The 25,296-nt window shown below is 41.8% G+C and overlaps 2 protein-coding genes across 2 annotated transcripts; one reads left to right on the top strand and one right to left on the bottom strand.

Annotated features, from left to right (window-relative positions):
- Positions 1 to 210: 210 nt before the first annotated feature.
- Positions 211 to 1,535, top strand: MYCFIDRAFT_207237 (uncharacterized protein; the record flags this gene model as incomplete). Its single annotated transcript, XM_007926744.1, has 7 exons — positions 211 to 274; positions 300 to 487; positions 524 to 588; positions 621 to 719; positions 773 to 812; positions 839 to 1,039; positions 1,088 to 1,535. The coding sequence occupies 7 exons, from the start codon at positions 211 to 213 to the stop codon at positions 1,160 to 1,162; spliced, it is 732 nt and encodes a 243-aa protein (XP_007924935.1). The 3' UTR covers positions 1,163 to 1,535.
- Positions 653 to 13,405, bottom strand: MYCFIDRAFT_207236 (uncharacterized protein; the record flags this gene model as incomplete). Its single annotated transcript, XM_007926743.1, has 5 exons — positions 653 to 3,076; positions 3,106 to 3,316; positions 3,366 to 3,380; positions 3,401 to 3,471; positions 13,382 to 13,405. The coding sequence occupies 5 exons, from the start codon at positions 13,403 to 13,405 to the stop codon at positions 1,223 to 1,225; spliced, it is 2,175 nt and encodes a 724-aa protein (XP_007924934.1). The 3' UTR covers positions 653 to 1,222.
- Between the last annotated feature and the right edge of the window lie 11,891 nt (positions 13,406 to 25,296).

The following is a 25,296-nucleotide window of genomic DNA, read 5'->3' as shown; positions in this document are numbered from 1 at the left end:
TAGTAGGGGATTCTTCATCTAACCTACTACAGCGTCAACGCACATCGGAGTGAAAGTGGATACCAGCGGCCCGTGTAATCTGACATTTCTGATTTGTTACGAACCATGAAGTCCAAGATTAGGGAGTTTAGCGCTTTCACTCCGATGTGGATGTATTTATCAACCCGCCACGTCATCGCACATGGCAGTCTAGCTAGCAACACGTTTGTTATGATGCCGCTTGCCTGGTGTTTGGTGTCTGGCGTCTGGTATCGTCAACCAGCTCTCGTCTCACGTTACAGACGTATGCAGACCTAGAGTCTCACCACCGCACTCGTGGTTGGAAGTGCCTCTACTGTCACCCTTGCGTATCCTCTGCAAACACGGCATCCCGAACGTGGTTCAGTTCACCCAGAATTCCCTTCTCGGGGCGGCCGATGCAGCGCGCATTTGCTCAAAAGTGAGATGCACACATTCAATAATACTTATTCGCATTCGATTCTTCAAGGTGCGAGAAATTTACTGTTCACATCATCACATGAAGCAATACGAGTCCAACTTTACAAATTGCTCCAGCTCCTCTCGCGCTCAGAAGAGATTGCACACTCCGTGCCCGATCTCTGACACTAAATTACGGGGAGCAAGACGAGTACGATGCGTCGAATAGAAAGATGGAATGAAATTTGGCCAAATTCCCGCGATGGCACTATAATGGTAGATGGTCTTGCTCATGATGTAAAGTCCGATTAAGCGAGATGGCGGCTTCTATGTAGATCTCGTAGGCAAGGTTGAGCCTGGCCGCCATCTCGCTCAATCGGACTGTGCAGGATATCGTGAAAAGTGGTGTCAACATATACAGGCATCAACTGGCATCTTTGTCGCTCTCCTGCGCCTGCGGAAGAAGATCCCGGGAGTGGCTCCTATCCTTGAGACCACCGAAAGCCGAAAGCCACCAAGGACAGCTGGAGAAGCAGATCATGCCTGTATTGAGCTATTCGAAGTCGTAATCTACAACTCGGGTGTCGGACGCTACTGTTCGGTTCTTGAAAGAGGGTGTAGGGTGCTAGGATAGCCTAGCCTGCCATCTCACTCAATCGGGGTGTGAAAGCTTATGCCCATTAAAAAGTCACGGACTGATGATGATCAAAGCCACGCTGGAAACCAGCTGGCCTGGCTGTCGTAGAGCCGCCTCCGCTCTATCCTCGTCAGCACCACCAACGCCGCAGAAAGAATGGGGCTAGATTTATGCGCCCTGGTCCGGCTTATATGCTTGGTCGTGCGATGCAATGGCACGACCAGATGGATCGGTCTGCTTGCTCCAAGTTGGTGTCCAACGCATGACAGTGCTGGCACAATATGGCGGGAAGTGCTCGTCGAACATGCAGCGGTACCAGTAGGCCTCCTTGGAATCAGGAATGTCATCTCCCCAGAACGGCTTCTCTTTCCGGATGTTGGCCTCAACCATCTGCTCATCAGAGACCATCTTCTTTGCCTCGTCTTTGAGAGCATCAATCCAGCCATACCCGACGCCGTCGGAGAATTGCTCCTTCTGTCTCCAGAGAATGTGCTTGGGCAAGTACGGCTTGGCGCCTGGCTCGCCTTCCGTATCGAATGCTTTTCGCAGAATGTACTTTTCGATCTTGCCTTGCGACCTGTCAATCATCTTCTCCGCAGGGTCGATGTTCATAGCCACGTCCAAGAATTGCTTGTCCAGGAACGGCACACGTGCCTCAACACCCCACGCAGAAGTCGACTTGTTGGCACGTAAGCAGTCTGCAAGGTGTAGGTTCTTGACTCGCCGCACAGTCTCTTCGTGGAAAGCTTTTTTGTCTGGCGCGTTGTGGAAATATAAGTATCCTCCGAAGATTTCGTCCGATCCTTCGCCAGAAAGTACCATCTTAACGCCCATGGCCTTGATCTTGCGGGACAGCAGGAACATTGGCGTGGAGGCACGGATCGTGGTAACATCGTAGGTCTCGAGATGGTAGATGACGTCAAAGAGAGCGTCGAGACCTTCTTGGATGGTGAAGGTCAGAGAGTGATGCCTAGTGCCGAGATACTTGGCGACCTCTTCTGCCGCGACGCTGTCTGGGGCACCTGGCAGACCAATGGAGAACGAGTTGAGTTGGGAGAGCACGGGGACATCAGTGAGATTGTAGTTCTCGTCAACACCTGCCAGGCCTTCCGTGCTCTCAGCAGGCGTTGCGGAGGCAATTTGTCCGTTGGCAACGCCACTGATGGTTGGGCTGTTGGTGCCTTGCGAGAGAAGTGCTTGCTGGCGAGCATACTCTTTCTGCAGGCGCTGCGTTTCACGCTGGGCAATCGAGGCGACAAGTGAGCTGTCCAAGCCACCACTGAGAAGCACGCCGTAAGGCACTTCAGCCATCAGCCTCTTTCGTACAGATCTCTCGAAAGTTTCCCGAAGCAGCTTCAGGTCAAGCGGGTTGGAAGGAATGATGGTAGGTTCGACCAGCCATTTTGGCGTATAATATCGAGTAAGCGTGTCGGTCTTGCTGTCGTATACGTGGCCTGGTGGAAAGCTATCGATCTGATCACACACTGGGTGCAAGCACTTGAGCTCTGAGGCGAAGTACACAGCACCAGGCGTTGAGCTGCTGCGGCCAATGTAGAAAGTGGTGATGCCGATAGGATCTCTGGCGGCAATCAAGCGGTCCTGAGCCTTATCGTGCAACACCCAGCTGAACATGCCGTCCAGGTACTTGGGCGCATCCAAGCCATGCTCTTTATACAGTGGGATGATGACTTCGCAATCCGAATGTGTCTTGAAGGGGTATGGGGTGGTAAGCTGCTTGCGCAGAATCTTATGGTTGTAGATTTCGCCATTGACTGCGAGTGCGACGGTGCCGTCGTCGCTCACAATGGGTTGCGAGCCCGTGTCTACACCGACAATCGAGAGACGTTCGTGGACGAGGATGGTGTTGTTGGCTGTATGGTTACCGCTCCAGTCAGGTCCGCGATGCTTGACCTGCTTTCCCATGCGGATCGCAGTCGGTCTGAACTTCTGCACATCTGGGTGGCTGCAGGACAGGTTGTGGTCAGCGTTTCGGCGTGGATGTGAAAGTCTCGTGCCGCGATTCTACAGCGATTGGGCTGGGCACAACATACCAATGGCACGCGAAAATGCCACACATCTTGACTGTGATCTTCCCCTGCTGTCTGGATGGTGTACGAGGAGGGAAAGCAAGATACAAACGGGGCGTCGGGTGTTTTGCGTGTTGCACACGCCCTTGAGTCACCAAATTTCAAGATCTCCTGGCGGTCTGTACATAGTTTATGATCGGAGGGATGAGGTAAAAAAATCCGGCCATCGACGTTGCTTGTTTATGGCTGCATGTGCATTCAGATCCCCGAGAACTGCCGTTTACAATGGTGTAAGTTCTCTCCTAGCAAGCAGCGTCACTTTTTCACCATTGCAAATGTCTCTGCCCATCCGTTCGATCGATGTACTAGCTTGGCTGGCTGTGCTATACCCTGGTGCGCCGAAGTTGAAGAAGGTCGGCTTTAGGCTAATTTTAGGAATTTCGGGAATCCTGAGAATTGGTTAGTTTGTTTAACTTGTAGTAGTGCCTTTTATATATACTATCTCGAGCAAATATCGATAGGAGTACTTAGTCGTCGCTCTTAAATAAATTATTTTAAGCGGCGAAGATGCTAAGGTAGTAGTAGTAGTAATATAGTAGAATATTTAGACAGCAGGGGGTAGAAAGCTATACTAAGCCGTTTAGATCGGTCTATTATTATAGCGATAGTAAGGTCGGCAATAGTCGATCGCCCTATAAGCAGAGATCTAGATTCTATTAGATATTAGGGTAATTCTAAGCGTAATATAGGCGTAAACAGATAGTTATAGCTGCTAATATAGATTGTTAACGTTTTAAGTGTTCTTATTTAAATATTAAAATATTAAAAGATTAAATATAAGTTTAGCGACATTTAGGCTTATACTAGTATTTAAATAACACTTATATCGTATAACGCTGTCTTATACGCCTTTATCCGCGTTACCTATTAATCTAAAGAGTCGTTTGTTCCGTATCGTTCGTAAGATAGTATATATCTATATTATTAAACACCTTACCTTATATATATATTAGGGCAGACAGTATCGCAAGTAATATTATAACAACTATAGAAGAGAAGAAATAGGAAGAAACACAAAGGATAAGTTATTATACTTATACTAAAGCGAGGCTAGCGAATAGCAGTATATTAATTAATAATATATTTAAAAGAGTAGAGCGGCGCTAGTAGATACGCGCAATTGCGTACTATCGAGCAAGCGTAAGACTAACTAAACAATAGCGACTAAGACTAATACCCTAACTATCTAATCTCTTATTATTATCGTTATCGTTATCCTTATCGTTATCCTTATCGTTATCCTTATCGTTATCGTCGGTAGCGGCGGCGGTAGCGGTATAGTAGGGAGTAGTAGGGCCGGACTAAGCGAGAATTAGTATAAGAAGGGTTATGTTAGCAGGTAGATAGGGTAGTAGTGAATTAGTTTAGTATTCGATAGAGATCTAGGAGGAGAGGGAGGAAGGTAGGAGAGTTAGCCTAACGCTAAGCGCCAAGCCCTGCCTAAGGCATTAAGACCCTAGCTTTACTCGGCCTAGTTATATGCCAATTACGTGTAGCCTCTTTAGCCCTAATATACGCTTCTCTTCTAAAGGCCGCGCCCTCGTAGCCGGTCTTTGTTCTAGTCTCAACCCCTATTACTACTAACTTAGTAGGTCTAATAAGCCGCTTAGTCTGCGCTAAATTAAACACTTAACTACCTAATTATATAACTATATCAAACCTTACCTTCTAACACAATATCTAACTCTAACTGCGCTATCCCTATATATAATAAACTATAAAGTAATATATATCTACAAGAATTGAGGGCCTTCGACTAATTATAATACGAGCGCGTCTTCCCTACTATAATAGGTAGACGTACGAGGTATTACAGCCCTGCCTCCGCTCTACGTAATGTCGTACCGAGTTCTTTGCGTCTACTCTTAAAAGACCTAGCAATGTCCGCTTCCGAGGGTTATTCTTATTATTACGAGGGCTATTATTTACTGTCGTAGTTTTACTAGCCTAAATTAGTTAGGTTTAGTAGCCTTTAAGTGTTAACTAATTATATCTTTTCAAAAAACTTAGTTCTTCTAGTTTCTATAGGTAAAGGCTATTATAAGTGTAGTAGTAGAGGTTCGCCTCGCTTAAAGGGTTAAATAGATCGAGGAGTAACCTATTGTCCGTAAGATCGACCCCGGCTAGCTTAGCTCTATAGTTTTACCCTTAGTTAGTCTATTAGTCGCTTAATCTTTTAACTTAGTTAAAGTTTTAACTTAGCCTTAAAGTTTTAATTAAACCTTTAATAGGCTTAAAGCTTTTAATTAAAGTTTTGATTAAAGGTGCCTTAGGCTCGTAGTATAGGTAAGGTTGTATCTATAGGCGTAGCGATAATAGTAAGTAATGTTAATAATAGCAGCGCTAGTCGTCTTAGCGCTAACTTTACCTTCTTCTAATTTCCTTCTTTAACTAATAATAACTCGGCAACACCGTTACTAATATAGCTATATCCTTCCTTTCTTAAATAGCAACACACTCCGTAACACCGTTACTAATATAGCTACGCCGGCCGCCGGCACACTACTAGCTCGTAGCGCGACACTATTATCCTCGATAGGATAAAGGAATAAAAGAGGGACCTAATGCTAGGGGAAGGCCCTATAGGGCGTATTAGTAAAGAGGTAGAGCCCTTAAAAGAGTATACGATTAGTTGTCGCGTTATAGCGCGCTTGTTAATACTTAGTACGCGTCCGCTATAGTAGTATAGTCTTATTGTCCTTCGTTACTAACAATTGCTTGCTTCTAATTAGTTAGCTAATAGCACCCCGGGGGTGGTATTGTTCTTAGGTCTCTTTTAGTAACATTGGCGGCATTATAAGCTCTTAGCCTTCTTCTTGTTCTTTACGCTAGTCTAATATTCGTCTAACAACTTAGTTATATCTTTAAAGGAACCTTTAGCTTCCTACGAGTCCTATTTAGGTAAATAGCCTTACTATCTTAATAGGTACTCCTTCTTGCCGTTCCTAGTCCGGTGCTATAGGATACGTTCTATAGACTATAGCTCTTCGCTATTAGCTAGTATATCCTCGGATTTAGTAGGTACTTCATCCCCTTTACGTAGATAGTACGGCTTAAGGAGGGATACGTAGAAGGTATTATAGATAGTATAATAAGGTAGAAGCTATAACTAATAGGCCTAGGTACCCCTAGGTTCTCGGATACGGAAAGGGCTAATATACCTTAGTGCGAGTTTGGGCCTTGTTTTGCTATTAGGTAAGGGGTATTTGCGGATACGGAGGTTCTTCGTACTAAGTATAACTAGGTCGCCTTACTTGAAGGTTATTAGAAGGTAGTGTTTATTATAGTAGGCCTTCTAATAGGCCTAGGCCTTTGCTAGTTTGTTAGCTATCTTAGCGTGAATTTCTCGCATCTTTTAAACCCTCTTAATAGCCGCTAGTATCTTAGGTTGACCCGCTTCCCTTTCCTTACGCTCGGCCTCGAGCGATAGGGGGTCTTATAGCATAGTAGCGTTCTAGCCTATTATAGCGAAATAAGGTAACACCTTAGTAGATAAGTAGACACTATTGTTATATACGAATTCGGCGGGTTGTAGGAGATTAACCTAGTTATTAGGGTTCTTATTAATATAGCTACGTAGGTACTGCTATAGCGTAGCATTCTGCCTTTCGGTCTAACTATCTGTTTGTAGATAGAATACTATAGACAGGCGATACTTAAGTCTTAGCTATAGACAAATCTCACTCTAATAATAAGATATAAATGTCGAGCCTCGGTTAGAGACTATCCCTTTAGGGGTCCCCTAATAGGTATAGAAGATATTGTTCTATAGCGCTTCTACTATATTAATAGCAGTCTAATCTTTCCGCGCCGGGATGTATCGAGCGCCCTTAGTAAACCGGTCTATAACGACTAGGATAGCGTTAAAGATGTCTTTGCTTCCTCTTCGCTTAGTAGGGGGGAGACCTATAATAAAATCTATTATAAGCTCTACAAATAGCTTATAGGGAATTAGCAATAAGGACAACTCGCTAAAAGGCTAATACTTTAGTGCCTTAACACGTTAGTATACGGTATACGTGTTAACGTATTCCTTTATATCCCGCTTACTATTTAGCTAGTAGTATATACGCGATAGTAGCTCGTACGACCTCTCTATACTATAGTAACCGGCAAGCTTACTATTATAGTATCGCTTAAGAAGTTCTTGTCGGATCGAATATTTAGCGGGGATATAGTATCTGCCCTTAAACTTCAAATAACCTTTGTTATCGACCGACTAGTTACTCTTACTAGATCGAGTCGTTTGCCTACTTATAAGCTTGTCGATACGTTTAGTAGTAAAGGCGTCCCTCTACTAAGCACGTAACAGCTTATTTATAAACGATTAACTATCCCTATTTGTAAGGTTATTTAATAGCACCCTCGCTATTAAACGAGGTACGTATTATATACATTTAATAGTACTAGTAGCCGGATTAACTATAGTAGTACTATCGCTATTACTATATATTGCGATGTCGACTAGGGAGTTATTATAACTTCTCCTATCTGTGTCCTTAGCCCTTGCCTTAATACGCACTATTAATATAGTAAGAGCATTAACATACTTTAAGCCGTCGCGGAGTCCGGTAAGCCGCTTATCCTACGCTTGCTTATTAACAATATAGGCTATAGCAATCTTATACTATAGGATTAGAAACAAAGAATTGATGTATTAGGTCTCGCTATCGTAATTAGGTCGCCTCGATAGGCTATCGGCAGGGTTACTTACGCCTAGCTAGTATAATATATTAAAATCAAACCCGGCGAGGTAGACGGCCTATCTAGCCTATCGACCTGTAACCCTAGTAATCTTAGTAATACTACGGAGGTTGTTATAGTCTATATAGACCTGTATTGTATATTAAGCCCTATCGAGGTAGTGCCTCTAATACTTAAAGGCCTCGATAATAGCTAGGAGCTCTTACTCGTAGGTCTCGTAGCGACGTTTAGTATTAATTTTTTTCCTCGAGAAGAAGGCAATCGGGTGCTAGTAGGTGTTATTAGCCTACTGTAATATAATAGCTAATATAGCGAACTGTAAAGCGTTAGTCTCAATTCGGATCTGTTTGCTTAGTACGAAATAGTATAATAAGGGGACTTTAGTAAATCGCTTCTTTAGACCGTTAAAAGCGGCTTGTGTCTTGTCGGTCTATTTAAATTCTCTAGACGGGTTAGCCTTAGTTTTAGTAAGCTCAGTTAGTAGCATTATATGCCTCGAATAGCCCTTAATAAATCGGCGATAGAAGTTAGCAAAACCGAGGAACGACTATAGTTCCTTAATTAACGTAGGAATAGGCTATTTAGTAATAGTCTTAATCCGATTAGGATTAGCCTTAATACCCTTAGTTAATACGAGGAAGCCGAGGAATAACACCTCTTTAGTAGCAAAGGTGTATTTAGAAGGCTTGTAATATAATCTATAGGCTTGTAGGCGGTCGAGGACCTTACGCACTACGGCCTAGTGTTCTGTAATATTAGGTAAATATATATAAACTAGGATGTTATCTAGGTAAACTATATAGAGATAGTCTAATAGGCCTAAAAGGGCCCGATTAATATAGGACTAGAATATAGTAGAGGTATTAGCTAGCCTAAATAGTATAACTAAGTACTTAAAATAGCTATAACGAGTGCGAAAGGCTGTTTTCTATTTATCGCCCTTACGGATGCGGATGCGATAGTATATATCCTTAATATCTAATATAGTATAGTAGTAAGCGCTAGAAAGGCGATCGAGGGTCTCGTTAATAAGCGGAAGTAGATAGCGGTCTTTAATAGTAATAGTATTAAGCCTACGATAGTCGACATATAGGCGTAGGCTACTATCCTTCTTTAGTACGAACAGGATAGGTACACTAGTAGGGCTGTTACTATACCGAATGCGACCGTTAGCTAGGTTTTCCTCTAGGTACTTACGTAATATAGCGAGCTCTCGTTTACTAAGGTTGTAGAGGGGACTAAAAGGAACCTCTTTGCCTTCTATAATGTTAATCTTATAGTCTATCTCTTTAAATATAGGCAATGTCGATACTAAGTAGTGTTTAAACACATTAATATAGGTCTCTCGAATAGGCTCTAGTATACGCTCGAGCTAATTAGAGTCTATGCTATTAGGGGGCATAGGCTTATTATCGTCGCCTAATAGGTCGACTGTTAGGTCGGCTAAGGCAGAGGCTAGTATTAGGTTGCTAATAAACAGGACCCTAATATTATTAGGACACTCGCTAATGTCGATATATTTAATATCCTCTCTTCTAGCGATTCTAAATCGCTATTATTAACTGCCTAAGTCTACAACTATAGCATAGTGCTTAAGAATAGGGTTGCTAATAATAATAATAGCTCCCCTATACAAGTTGTCTATATCTACTACGTAGGCAGTAAAGTCTAGTAGGCGTTTATTTCCGAGGTCGTCCTTTAGGGCTATAGGAATATAGTAGGCCCTATAGGTCAAGTGCCGAGCGTTATTAAACTAAGCAAGGGTTAGTAGGTTAGTCCTAGGCAGTTATCGAAGGTCTAATTGCTTAGCTAGGCGATAGCTAATAAGGGTACTAACTGAATTTCCTAGATCTAGTATAACCTTAGTTTAATAGGTAGTGCCCTTCGTATCCTATATAAGGTAGGAGCGTATTATAGCTAGCACAATGTCGATAGTCTTACGCCGTATAAGGCTAATAGTTAGTGCGGCGCTTACTCTTTTTTCGAAGGTTAGCCTATAGGGGTAGCGTTAGCTGCTAAAAGGTGCTTTCGGTGCTTAGTAGTAGTACGGTCGATTCGGGCCTAGTCCTTAGGTTTGTCGTATTAGCCTAGTAGATAGCTAGTGCTATTACAATTAAAGCACTTCAGTCCGGTTAGGGGATTGCTATAGCTATTACCGCTATTGTTAGCCGAGCGATTAGTACTATAGGGATACGAGCCCCTTCTACGGCCCCTATTACGGCCTCCTCTATATAGCCGTCGGCTACGGCTTCTCCTACGGTCGTTGTTACTATTATTGTTAGTATTGTTATTCTAGTAGGAACCTTAGTTTCCTCCGCCGCGGCTACTACGGTTGCTACGGTTAGTACTAGTTAGTCGGATCCTCGATTCTAGCTATTACTAAAGCTAAACAGCTCGTTCGGCTATTTCTACTTCGACTATAAATTAAATGCGTATTAGGTTAGCCTGTTCGAATATACGGCGGCGGTCTAATTCGAGGACTAGTTCCTATCGCAATTTAGGGCGTATTTCGGAAATCTAGATAGAGTCGGTCTTAGCTAGCAAATCGTCCTTAAGGGTCTTTAAATAGGCCTTAAATAAGCGAGCCGATTAATTAGTCTTTTGTTTAGCTCGAAGGTATTAGTCCTAAGCGTATTGTTGCCTTAGTATAGGGTTTCTAAGGGTATCTAGTATAATAGTCTTGTAGTCTTGCTACTAAATAGCGGTCTAGTTAGTAAGGGAGTCGAAATAGTTATCCTAGGTACGCTTTAGGTCTCTATTAATGTATTGTATAGTATAGACGACTAACGAGTAGTCGTCTAGAAGGGCCCTTAGCGCGTTTCGCTAATTAAGCTCGCAGTTACGGATATAGTCGTTATATTGTTTCCGACTAGAGCTATTAAATATAGTACAGTCCTTGAGTTTAGCATCCTTCTTTTAGACTAAAACAGATAGAGAGGAAGGCCCTACTATTAGTTTAGTATTAGTTGCTAGGGCTTCTTATAGGCGACGAATTTCGAGGAGATTATCCTTTAGCTATTGTTCTTAGCGTAAGACAGTAAGCCTGTTTTAAGTAGCTCCTTAAAGTCTCGCTACTAGTTAGGGACTAAAGGCTAGTTAGCTATATCGACGGTTAACAATATTATTAAGAATGTCGTCGACAGACAATTCTAGGTCGTTACCTAGAATTACAGGTTCTTTAGTAGGCTCTCTAGTAGGCTCTTTAGTAGGAGGCACTTTAGCAGGTGCTTTAGTAGGCACTTTAGTAGGTGCTATGCTACTTATATTGTTATTGCTAGCGCTGCTAGCGGCGCCGCGATTGTTGTTTTGTAATAAACCGGCTATTATAAGGGGCGGCACTAATAATGTATTATTAGCCCCTAAGATACGGATATAGCGGAATTAGTAGATATCGGCCTAGTATAATTAACTTAGTGTAATAGGCCGTATAGAAGGCCTTGCTTAATAATTAGTACGGTTGTTTCGATAGAATAGTACGTATAGGTCCCGTTCTTTAGGCGCAATATAGTTAAATCGATAGTTTTCGTAGCTATACCGCTAAAAGCTTAAAATAAGGACTATCTAGCTGCTACCCTTAAAGGGTAGATCGAATACTATATAAGAAGGGTTATGTTAGCAGGTAGATAGGGTAGTAGTAAATTAGTTTAGTATTCGATAGAGATCTAGGAGGAGAGGGAGGAAGGTAGGAGAGTTAGCCTAACGCTAAGCGCCAAGCCCTGCCTAAGGCATTAAGACCCTAGCTTTACTCGGCCTAGTTATATACTAATTACGTGTAGCCTCTTTAGCCCTAACAATTAGCATTTCTTACGTAATTCGAGTCTAGAGTGCGAGTCTATACCGAATGCTAGCGCTATTTCGCGTCTAACCGTATAGAATCGCCGCTACTAAGATAAGGACGTTATACTCGTTCTACTAGACGAGCGCGCAGCGCGGCGAGGGCGAGACGGCTAAAATACCTAGTTAATATATAATCGAATTCGATTAATTTAGAGCTTAACTTACTACCGCGTATACTGCCTTTAGTACCGCTTACGTAGTCCTTATATTTAAGGCAATAATATATACTTATAGGTAGCTCTACGTGCCTATAAAGTGCGAGCGAAGCTTCCGCCTTATATATCCTTATAGGTCGCTAGTCGTTGCAGGTCGCTAGTCGTTATAGGTCGCTAGTCGTTATAGGTCGCTAGTCGTAGTCGCTATAGGTCGCTAGTCGCTAGTCGTTATAGGTCGCTAGTCGTTATAGGTCGCTAGTCGTTATAGGTCGCTAGTCGTAGTCGTTATAGGTTGCTAGTTATAGTCGTTATAGGTCGCTAGTCGTAGTCGTTATAGGTCGCTAGTCGCTAGTCGTTATAGGTCGCTAGTCGTTATAGGTCGCTAGTCGTTATAGGTCGCTAGTCGTTATAGGTCGCTAGTCGTTATAGGTCGCTAGTCGTTACAGGTCGCTAGTCGTAGTCGTTGCAGGTTTTGTTATAGTTAGTATTAGGCACGTAATTTTCCGGAGGCTTAGTTCTGCCGTACCGTCCTAGTAGTGCTAGTACTAGTCTTTTTACGGGCGCAATACTAGCCTTTTAACGGATAGAATGCTAGCCTTAGGCGCGTGCTACTAGTAGCGCAGTGCTAGCCTTAGGTGCGTGTTAACGATAGTATTAGCGCATTGTTATTATCGCGCTTTAAAGGAAGTAACGTAAAAGGAAGGCACGTAATATGCCCGGAAGCTAGGTTCCTCCGTCCTACTAGTTTGTATAGAAAGCAGCTAATTAGAGCTTTAGCTTCTAAAATCCGGGGAGTTACGTAGTGATTTCTTAGGGGATTCGGCTACTATAGTACCCTTATTATTGTAAGGCGAGCTTCGCTCGCAATTATAGAAGAGGGTAAGAGGGTATATACGATACCTAGTTAAAGGAGAAGAAAGTAAAGAAGAGGAAGAGTATATCGTAAAGTGTATTATCCCTAGTAGCGTAAAGTTGTATTATAAAAAGCCTAGTATTATAGAAGTAAAGTACGTAAAGGTTATTATAAAAAGCCTAGCATTGTATAAGTAAGGTACGTAAAGGCTATTATAAAAAGCCCGGAGTTAGCGAAAGTTCGAATGCCGCTCCTTAGCTACTACGTACTATATAGCCTCCTCGGTTTACCGACGGATAGTAAAAGTTAGTAAAAGTTAACGAAAGTTCCTAAGATATGCAAATTAAGCTAATAAATTACAGATAGGGGAGGGAGTTCGGTTATCGTATCGTCGGCTCCGTTCTTCTAGTACTAAGATCGGTATACAAATCGTCTATTCTGTTTCTTAGCTACCTAGTAGCAACTTTTACTAACTTTTATTATCCTACTAGGTCCGCTATTCGAACGCCTAGTCTATAGCTCTTATTGTTGTCTTTTAAATCCTAGTCCTTTAGGTCCTTCCTAGGTCCCTAAGCGCCGAATATATGCTATAGTACCGGTAGCTGCGGTATAATAGGTATAGTATAGTAGTGTCGGCCTTCTTCGAAATATAGTATCGTCTTAGTCGGAGATAGGTTCTTAAAGCTAGTACGGTCGTCGCTGTCGTGCTAGACATCTTTGCTAGCGCGATTTTACTAGGAATGCGCTTATTCGACGTATCTCGTACTATATACGTTGCTAGCGTGCTATATATTGTTAGAGTGCTATCGTATCGTTTAAAAGTCGTAAAGTCGGTATTATAATCTACGGAATCCCGGGTCTTAGCGGGGCTTAACAATATTAGGCGCGCGGATAATACCTACTAAGCTACGCTACTAATCTTTACGTAGTAACAACTTCTACGTATCGGAAGGCTATTAATAGAATCGTCCCTATAATAACAATATAGCCTTTACCTTTTTCTCGTATAAGCTAGCTACTTACCTAGATTATTCGCCGCTTAATAGTATAACACTATTATATACGACAACAAACTAATTAGCCTAGTTCTCTTTTCCTATAGCCGTTACCCGTAGCGAGCGATAAAAACAGGTTAGTATACTCTCCCGATATTCTAGAAAGTATAAGATATCGATACGAGTAACGTACTAGAATGCAAGACGACGCCGAATATAGAGACATGCCCCTACGGCCGGCGGCCGTAGGTCTCGTAGGAATAGCTAGTCTAGTTAATTTCTAGTATCTCTAGGGTTCTAGCAACCCTTAGCACTCCCGGCCGTAGTAGGTCTTGCTAGTAGGAATAGCTTATCTAGTTAACCTTTAGCACCCTAGCCGCAGGCCTTATACTTAGGCCTTTTGTTAGCAGCCCCTAGCAACTTTTAGTATACCCGCGGGCCGCGGTAGCTCTTATACTAGGAACTTTTACCTTTACTATTAACTTTTAGTAACTTTTAGCGCCCGGTAGTAGGTCTTATATATAGAACCTTTATTATTAAACTCTAGCAACTTTTAGCGCCCGGCGGCAGGTCTTATATATAGAACCTTTATTATCAAACTCTAGCAACTTTTAGCGCCTAGTAGTAGGCCTTATACTTAGAACCTTTATTAGTAACTTTTAGCAACTTTTGGCAACTTTTAGTACCCCCGGCGGGCGGTAGTAGGTCTTACGGGAACAGCTAGGCCCGTTAACTTCTAGTACCCCTAGCGGTAGTGCTATAGTAGGTATAGTATCCGAGGCTCCGTTATATACTCCGCCGAGAGCTGCGATTACGCCGACTAGTAAGTTAGCGTAACTAACGAAACCCCGGATTAGTAGTAGGTCTGCTGCCTTATAGCTAGAATAGCTATTCTAGCTATCTTTTAGCAACTTTTAGTAACTCTTAGCAACTCTTAGCAACTCTTAGTAACTTTTAGCCCCCCGTATAATCCGGTCGAGGATTAGAACGTTTACTATATCTTATCTACGAGTCAACTTCGATTATTTTAAAGATTAGATACGTAGACAAGTCTTAGCTAGCAAGAAGCAAGAGGATATTCGTACGGAGCTATATAATGCTAGATACTTAATTAGCCGTATATAATTTAAGGAACGATTAAAGCAATAGTAGATTTCCGCGCCTAGTCGAGCGCTAAGCTATCGTCGATATTTAGAGGATTAGCTAAAGCTCCTAGTATATACTATCTCCGTTTTAGCCCCTTCCTAATAAACGCAAGTAGTAGAGGCAGGCACAACACGCACCTTCTACTATTAGATATTTAACTGATGCACCTGCTTACTGCTCCTTGCGTTAGCAAGGGTCTAAGGACTAAAGTCAGCTTTGCAGTGCCCTACTCTCTATGCCTTAAGCAGGAAAGCTATATCTACTTCCGGAAGATCTTGAACAATATGCATTCTTATAGCAAGCACATCGGGCAGACCTAAGGCTTTCAAGAAGAGTTGTAAGCGATCGAAAGAGAAGAAAACTAGCCTTTCTCGTCGTAGAGCGATCTATTCTAGATTGCGCCCGGCGGCTTTATAGCACTATTAGCCTACTAGCTTTACTTAGGGACAACAGCACACCTGCACTACCTATATAGCATACGGACTACGTTCAGATTGGTTATCTCTCGGACCTCCGGCTCTTTTAGTATCTTTAGAACGCTTTCGAAAATCCGAACTTTGCCCTCTAGAGCTGTATAGTAACGAGGAGATGTCGCAAGATTATCGCAACAACAGGAGGTTATAGAGGCGGCTAGTCTGTACAGCCTTGTACCTTTAGGTGTTTTGAGTAGGGGTAGCAGATATCTATTATTAAAGGCTAGAGGAAGCACTGGTTTCGCATAAGGATTCTATTAGACCTGAGTTTTGTAGTTTTCATTTGTGCATCTTTGGAGATACAGCTATCATTGTATAAAGAGTTATCTTTATTAAAGTCTTGCCTAGGTGCGATTCTAACATAACTTTAGCTAAAAATGGGTAGTTGTTGTGCTGTCTAATCTGTTCTATATTCGCATAAGGTTAGAATAGCCGCTTTGCGACATTTGTCCTTAGGCTCTTTACAGAAGACTTCTTCAAGCCGCTAAGCTATAAAGAGAATGAAAGTAATAGCAACATGCAGTATAGAAAGTGCGTACCGTAGTGGAAGAAGTCGCCATAAAGAGCCTAAGAAGGAGGTAGAGTATATACGTTCTTTTATAAGTATCGCATCTTAGATAAGCAGGCTATAGAGTACTTTAAGTATAAGGGTATCGATATCGGCCTTATACGCTATCGAAGTATCCGAAACGAACTTAGTATAACGTATTCTCCCTACTCTACCTTTATATATTAATTATACTAGGTCTCTACTACTAGGTCGCTCGGCCCCTCTAGAGGCAGTATCTCTTTAATATTGCTACTATTATATAGAAAGAGATACTATTCGGAGACTATAATAACTTCGGTAGAGTAGCATTATACGACGTCCTTTATACAAAGTATAGTATCTCAAGCCGCGAACGTTTATAGTAAGCTATATTATATCTCAATCCTACTGCCGTTAAGCGAAGAAGATATAGTACGGTACGCAACTAGACTAGCTAGACGAATCCGGGCCCTAACTACGCTATCTCTATAGACGCCTACTACAAATTCGAATACTTCTGCTTCGTAATTTATGCCGCCGTAGACATATAGTCTAGGCGGGTTATATAGATCTATATTAGAATATCCGCTCGTACCGCGGTTTCTATAATAGCATAGTATATAGCCTTTATAAAGCAATATCGAGGTATACTACTTATTCTATAGAGTAACTGTAGTATAGAGACCGTTATAATAGCCGATACGTATATAACACTTCGGCGTACTCTTTGCGAAGACCCGTAGAACGGCGTCGTTCTTACGTTTAGCGATATGTTCCGGTATAGGACTAGTCGTATAAACTAGCGTATCGAGACATTCTAGCGTTAGCTAATACGTACGACTAGAAGATAGCGAAGGTACTTCTATAACTTGTACCTTTAAGGTGCATACCTTAAGGATTTCAAGTACGACCGGATCGCTATACTCTTTATATATATACCTATTATAAAGGCTATAGTATACGGATTTGCGAACTACTAGAACTACTACCGTATTCGAAAGCAGTAAGGAGAGTATATAGTAGCCGGTATATCTAACCTAAACTAGCGATACCTATATAGTAAGGGTGCTATACAGTTTATAGTTAAAGTACCCCTAGAGTTACTAGAGCTAATAGAACGAGATCTTTCCGGATTCGATTTAGAAGAGTACCTTCCGCTAGATACTATAGAATAGTGCGAGGACCGTCTTATAGAAGAGGGCTTTATTCTACCTATACTATCGAACGAGCTTAATCTAGATCTTAATTATATTTACCTTAAGGCCTACCTATATCTACGGGATAAGATTAAGTCGTATATAGAATTGGGATTTACCCTCAAGGAGTCTTACGTTCCGCTCTACGCTAGGTTCTAGGTACTAAATCCTAATAATTAGACGATCTAGGACGACGCGAATAAGCCTCTATTCGAGCCGACTTACGACGACCTATGATAGGAATTATAGAGGTCGATAGAACTCGATCGATAGGTCGGTAACAACTTTTTTATATTCGTAGTAGGGGCCTATCGGTCCGACGTAGACTTATCGGGGTCTGAGTCTAATACGGACTCTAATAAGCCTAGGTTATCTATAGGGTAATATCCTAATATAGTATAGAGCGCAGTAGTAGTTTCGGATTTAATACTAGCTATAGTAGCTAGCTACGGATAAGGCCTTTATAGTTATAGCGTCTAAGTATATCGGAGTGTAAGTAACTAGGCCCGGACTACTAAATAACAAGTTACTATTCGCTATAATAATCCTTACTTCTCTAGGGTTTAGGGAATACCTACTTTTACTCCGATATACTTAGACGCTGTATATATATAACAGTTATTATATCGACCTTCTCGACAATTAGTCTACGATCCCGCCGGCCTTCTTTAAAATCCCTCGAATATTATTAGTTATTTAATATCTAGTATATTAAACTTCGGAATCCTAGTATAGAAAGAGGGCAAACTATATACTAGAGGCGGCTTTATCTACGAAGAACGATTTAGTACAAATTTCGTGCCGAAATGCGAAGTATATAGGCTCGGCAACCTACAAATAACGAGTATAATCGTAGCGCTATAGATATCGCAATAGTAGGGCTTATAGCAAGGACTATAGTAGCAAGACCTATAGTAGTAGCTAGGCCTCGATAGAGAAGGATTATCTATATCGACAATATAGTAGTTACCTACGCCCGGATCTTCCGCGTCTTAAGTATTAACGTAGATATATAGATAGAGGGCCGGGACTAGCTCTTCGCTTACCGGAAACTTCCCTTCGATCGGGACCGAAGTACTATCGTATATTACGAAAGGGATTAGGCGATAGAAACTACTAGCTATATCTAACTATAGCCCTACTACTACGCTTAAAGGGATTAATTCGGAGAAGCTATTCTATAAAATTAAGCAATCTTAGTAGTCTCCTAGATATACTACGAAAGGCCTCGAGGCCGCGAAGAAGAAGAGGCGCGATAAAAACTAGATATTATAACTATTACCCCGTCTAGCTAGTAAGCATAGTAGCTAGCTATTAGAGTCGGCTAAGATAAACTATATCTTATTGTGCGTCTACCGCGTATTTATTAAGGTCGATACGGACGGCAAAAGGACCTTTACGAAGGAGCCTAAGCGTATTATTTTTTAGAAGGTCGGTTTTACTAAGGAGGCGGTCGAACTGCTCGGTAGCGACCTAATAAACTTTCTCCTATCTAAAATAGGATATAAACCTCTAATAGAGAACAAATACGACGGATACTACTTCTTCGATTTTATTACTAATCCTATATTAAAGACGTCCGAGCCTATACGTATTTGCGTTAATAGCAGTAATCTAGTAAGTATATAGCTCTAGTACTAAGTAGCTACTCGGGATAAGGCTTTTAAGTAGGACGTCCGGACAATTAAGATACTCGTCGAGTAGATAAGTAATACTTCTCGTTAAAATCGTCGATATATAGCGAGCTAGCCGACCTTAGATAAGGAAGAGGTATTAGATAATAAAGCCGCCTTAGAGAATAAAGTAGGGAGTACTATAGACTCTTTCGGAAGATCGGCGGATAAAGGGGATTAGTAGGATTAGGGGCTAGTAACGACTCCTACGCTAATAAGAAAGATAAAACTACCTACTAGGGCTAGCGTCCGGACGCCTCTACTACCGACTAATCTAGTCCCTAAGGAGGTCTTCGTAAAATCCGAACCTATCGGGGATCGATAATTCGTCGACCTAATAATAAGCCTAGGCCCGAGCGATAAGGAGGATAGTAGTACGACTACGGCTCTAGTAACCGCGTCCGAATATATAGGACCTACTATTAAGACGGAGCCGGAGACTAGACTAGAAGACGTCGTACGGAGTACCGAAGCGCTACCGCGTAATAGTAGTATACCTTTACTATCGAACTTCTAGAGCAGCTCGGAGTAGTATAAGCAACGCAAAGAAGGCAATAGCTATCTAGTTAAGGGTCGAGCTAAGCGTAAATAGTCGAAATCTTCTAAACCTCCGTTAGAAACCCGAGCGACTAGACGAAGATAAAAGGTAGCGGATATATAATAGTAGGTTTTGCACGAATAGAAGGCCGATATATAGTCGGATATAGCTATTCCCGCTTCTCGCGAAATACGCCCGAATACTAGCGCGGTAAGTAAAGATAAGAAAGGCGTAGAACAAAGACGAGGGCAAGGAGGCAAGTTCGTTAAGAAACCGTAGTATTCGGATATAAGCGCTTATATAAAATGTAACTAAGCAATCGGAGCGCGTTACGGTAAAGTAGGCCTATATAGTATTTTAATTAAGTTTAGTTAGTCTATAGCGCTAGTATAAGATCCCGGCTAATTCTTCCCTTTTAATATATCTAATATATAGAATGCTAGACTCGCAATTCTAGCCGTATATCGCTCTATTAATAAGGGCTAATTATCTAACTATTCTAAATTATTAGCGAGCGGTCGATAGTATATACTTCTATCGGCAATTAATCTTATAGGTAATAAGGAGGATAATAGCGAGTAAGAGTATACGTATATCTACGGTACTATATTCGCTATAATCAACCTAATAAGGCATTAGACTACGTAACCCGACGATCGAGTAGCTTTACCGCCTTCTCGACGGTTAGATTAAAGGCTATACGTTTATCGACCTCGACCGCGATAGTACGTCTAAAAGGCATCCCTCGCTAGCCTCGAATGTAGGCTCTAGAAGACTATCCTCCGTAGTACCCGAGAGTACCGTCGAGCTAGCGTAGATAAGCTAGTTCTAAGGAAGTATCGGAACTATTCGTTATAAACGAGATAGTATCGGCGGCTTAACTAAGTCTAACGAGCTCCCTTCTAGAAGAATATATATCCCCCGATATATCCCTCTCCGATTAGGTAGAGGCTATAGCGAGATAGCTTAATCCGTCGAGCTCTAGCCCGGAGCTAATACCGATACAATTAGAGGCTCTAAAACCTCTACTTACGAAAGCGGCTAACGGGGGGTTTAGTACTCTACCGGGCAAAAACCGGAGCGCGTACGTATTAAAAGTACTTTAGCTATATCTCGATACTGCTTACCTTAGCCGTATCGTAATAAGTCAAGTTTACTCGTAGATTACTACTCTAAAGGGATACGACGTCGAGATCGATCGGTTGCTTTATATCCGCGATTAGCTTCGAGGTTAGGTTCGTATATCCTAGGGGACGCCGCGGCTAGGGTAGGGGGCAGAGGTCCGACTCTACTAACGATATATCTAGAAGCACTCGAGATTATTAGTACGTCTTAGGTCTTGTATTAGGCACGGTCGATATATCGAGGGTCTATAGTACCGAGTAGTAAAAGAGCTCCTTCGGTATATAGAGAGTAGCGCGGCTCGCCTAGCTTCTATAATTCTAGACCGAGAAGCGGAATTAGAGTACCTATAGGAGTAAAAAGACTACGAGGACGACTAAAGGGCATATCCGTAGTACCGCTAGTAAGTCCTATTATACTCCGGGTTAAATAGCGTCGTCTAAATAGCACTATATATACTACGTAGAAGCGATATAGTAGTAGCGACCTTTAGCCGCGCAAGTCGTATCGAACTAAGTTTCCTCGAGCCCGGGGACTCCGGTTATAGTAGATAGAGGTGCTAGATACGAGCCTTGTAATGCCCGGTATTAGTAGTTTAGCGTTAGCGTTATTGTTGCAGTTACTATTACTATTGCTCGGGATTAGGTCGAGGCAGATTACCGTCTTAAGGGTAACGATATAGTATACTTACGCAAAATAATAATCGTTGCTCTCGAATATTATTAGCCGTATATCTCTACCGTATCGCTAGACTAATAGCCTTACTTAACTTGTAATCGTTAATATATTATACGAAAGCAAAAATTAAAAATCTATTATTAGCACCTTACTTAGTATTACGGAGGACAGATATAGCATCTTCTATATCTCCCTTCTAGACTACGTATACCGATCGTAGGACGTAGATATTTCACCCCTCGAGCCTTTCGATACGAGACCGACGTAGTAAGATAAACTAGACGCCCGCTATAGATTAGAGGCTAGTTACGGCCTTTATTTACTGCCTTTAATACAACGATACGAGCTAGAAAAACGTAGCGAAGTCCTATAACTACCTCTACGAAGACGATCTAGACTATATACCTTAGAGTTAACGAGCGATCGAATAACGAGTAAACCTTCTTAGATATTAACGTAGTATAATCGACTAGCGAAGCAAATGTAGTCGCGACTATAGTAGTTCTAGAGAGTAGGATAATCCGGACTATATCGACGTTAAAGAGAGTATTAAGCGGGACGCGTCGGAGCGCGTTCTTATATCTCTATTAGAAGCATATTAGGCGGACATAGGATTAGAGATATAGATAGGGACAGAGGGAGACTCCGACTCCGAGTATCTACCGGAATTAGTATTAGGCGCCTACCCTAAAGAAGCCGACTTTGCTACGATTGTTGCCGCTAGAATTATCGACGCGGGCGAGGTTATCTAGACGGTACTCGACTAGTTATATACTAATATACTCGATATAAGTAGAAGGCGGTCCTTATCTTTACTAGTTTCTCCTATCGATAAGCTTTAGCGCTATCGGAGGCGTTAGGTTAAGGGAAAACAGATTATACGTAGGTATAATAGAAGTAAGGCGGCCGCTAGAAGGAAGCGATATAGTATAATAAGAACTCTACAATCTAGATAGATACTAATAAATGTTACCGAAGTTTATAAGATATATTAGAGGTTAACGCGAAAAGCTAGTATAAGACCTATCCTACTATAATACCTATTCTAACTAGCAGACCTGCTACCGCTAAAAGTTGCTAAAAGTTAATAAAGGTTAATTCGAATAGCCTAGGTCGACTTAAATAGCTATCCCGATAGTAAGACCTACTACCGCCGGGGGTACTAAAAGTTGCTAAAAGTTGCTAAAAGTTAATTCGAACAGCCTAGGTCGACTTAAATAGCTATCCCGACTATAAGACCTACTACCGCCGGGGGTACTAAAAGTTGCTAAAAGTTGCTAAAAGTTAATTCGAACGGCCTAGGTCGACTTAAATAGCTGTTCTAACTATAGGACCTACTACCGCCGGGGGTACTAAAAGTTGCTAAAAGTTAATAAAAGTTAATTCGAACAGCCTAGGTCGACTTAAATAGCTATCCCGACTATAGGACCTGCTACCGTCGGGGGTGCTAAAAGTTAATTCGAACCTTAAATAGCACTAGTCGCTAAGTAGTTTCGAGTAGGACGATATAACCTAAGTACTTTCCTTACTTATTAGAGACCTCGCCTCTCTCGAGGAGGACGATATAACCTAAGTACTCTCTCGCTTATTAAAGACCTGCTTTAGTAGAGCCTACCGGTAGGGTTGCCTTCGTAGTACCCGAAGTTAGTCGGCTCGTTAATAAATAGTAGAGCGCATTTAAAGTCTGTCTTAAACGGCCGATAGTCGTAGGGTTAATAATTAAATAGTATATAGTCGAGAAGCGTAAATTCGAAGAAGCAATAGGGATGCCGAGTCCTACTAAGATCCGGATTTAGTATAGTAGAGCGTATAATTAGCGGGATTTAACGTTATAGCTACTTCCGTCCGTATATTATTAAAATACAATACCGCCTCTACGACTTTTATAATAGCATTACTAATATAGCGAGATACGTCGATTAAGCGCATTTCTAGCAAAGCGCGCTAGCAAAAGTGTCTAATACGATAACGACGGCCGCCTTAGGTACGAAGAATCGCTACCGATATCCGAGAAGTCGAAGAGTCGAGAAGTCGAGGAGTCGAGAAGCTAACTCTAATACTATACTTATTGTACCGTATACTCTCGTAGGCACTATAATATATATAGTAAGGATAGATACGTAGAGCGATAATATACATTCGAGAAGCTACGACAGCCCTCTTACGTTAACGCCCTCTATTACTCGAATCCTAGTAACGATTATTCCGATAAACTAGCTACTATACGAGATAGTAACAATAAGAGCAGTAGCGTCCGGGGATCTAATTAACTAGCGGCACTAAGCAGCTTTAAAAGTATATACTCCGAAGCATACTAGAATTATATATAGCCTATATACTACGCGTAGAGCGACAACAATTAACGCATTCTATTACTAACTATAGTACGCGAGGTATATAGGAAGGGACTTATTAAGCGAAACAACGATAGCTCTTCCGCTAAAGCGACATATATTAGTACCTAGACAATAATAGCATATAACCGCGCCCTTAGTATTAGAGATACCGGAGAAAAGGTTGTCGAGCGCGTTATAGATAGATAGCAATATTAATGCGCTTACGTACTATAGTCGGATAACAGTCTTAATACGCTCGGTTCGGGGATGCGTACTATAGTCGGATAATAGTCTTAATACGCTCGGTTTAGGGATGCGTACTACAGTCGGATAATAGTCTTAATACGCTAAGCGGCGTACTTAAAGGACTACAGTCGTATAGTAGCGAAGACTAAGCGCCTTTAGGCTTAAGTACCGAACGATATACTAGAGGCCCTTACATAATAACTAAGGCCGTAAAATCGAGTTGTTGCAAGCTTCTTAGGCGACGACCTTAGGTAACAACTAAGGCTATAACCGAGTTGTAATGCAAAAAGAAGGCTATTAGAATAACTAGATTCGAACTAAATCGGGATTTAAGAACACCTATACGTTACGCTAACTTAACTAGATACGCTCGTATTATCCTATAAAGAATTTAAACGTAGGAAGCCGGTAGTAATAGATAAGACTATCTACTAAGGAGTCGCCTAATAGCAATACTACGAAACCTATTAACCTACTCGGTAGGAGAGTCGCCTTCGGGTCGCTACTTAAGGTATACCTCGCTAAAGAGTTTCTACCTTTAGTTAGACCGTCGGCCGCATTATAGGTATACCTTACTAAAGAGTTTTTACCTCCGCTAATCTACCCGAGACCTCTATAGTTTATACTAAGACTACGATTAAACTAAACAACCCTCGTCCGGTCTTATTCGAGTACGTAGTCGGCGCCCTTCGGAGCCTACTAGTTATCGTCGTAGTTAAGAGATCCTCGCTAGCAGTAAAGGTGCTACTATATCGGTATTACTCCTTAATCGTCGCTTATCGCTAGTAGCAAAGGTACTACTATATCGGCTCGTTTAGATTAGACCGCTTATCTCTAACTATCCTCTAAGCGGTTCTAGCGATAGCAAGTCGTAGAACTAGCAAGGGATCTAGGTATTAATCGCTATAGAGCTACCTATATGCGACAAAGGAGGAATAGACACTATCGCTAGTTACGCGCGAGGCGGATACCGGTATATAGGTAGTAGTATTATTAGTATATATATTATATATAGAAGAAGACGTTATTAGAAAGCGAAGTACTATATAATAGCGCAAGTAAACTTTACCCTATACGTTATACTATATCTAGGCAGTAACGTATACATACCTACTATAGGTCTAATGCTAACGGCTAGTCGCGGTAGAAGGCAAGAACGGACACTATTTACTAACATTATAGGCTAGTTTATCGGGCTGGACTATTATACTATAGCGTTAGGCTAGAACCCCTAACTAGATCGTAGGCTATATTCCTAAACGGCGATAAAAGTTGCTAAAAGGTCGGGTAGCTAGCCCTCTAAAGATTAACAATAGTGCTGCTAAGGGTAATAAAAGTTGCTAAAAGTTACTAAAAGTTCGAAGGTTCGAGATCTAGCTCTGCCCTCTTAAGATTAATAATAGTGCTAGTAAGGGTACTAAACGGTAGTAAAGGTTGCCGAAAGTTCGAAAGTTCGAGAGCTAGCTTTGCTCTATAAAGGTCTACTACCGGCTTTGCCCTCTAAAGATCCCTTCTAAAGATCTACTGCCGGCTCGGGTACTAAACGGTAATAAAAGTTGCTAAAAGTTGCTAAAGGTTGAAAAGTTAGAGTAGATATAGCATCTTTAGCACTACTAGCCTAGAAACAGTATCTTTAGTACTAGCCTAGAAACAGCATCTTTAGTACTAGCCTAG

This window comes from Pseudocercospora fijiensis, assembly GCF_000340215.1.
Source record: "Pseudocercospora fijiensis CIRAD86 unplaced genomic scaffold MYCFIscaffold_3, whole genome shotgun sequence".
Classification (NCBI taxonomy): domain Eukaryota; kingdom Fungi; phylum Ascomycota; class Dothideomycetes; order Mycosphaerellales; family Mycosphaerellaceae; genus Pseudocercospora; species Pseudocercospora fijiensis.
The sequence above is the reverse complement of the archived record's forward strand: the minus strand, read 5'-3'. Positions and strand labels throughout refer to the sequence as shown.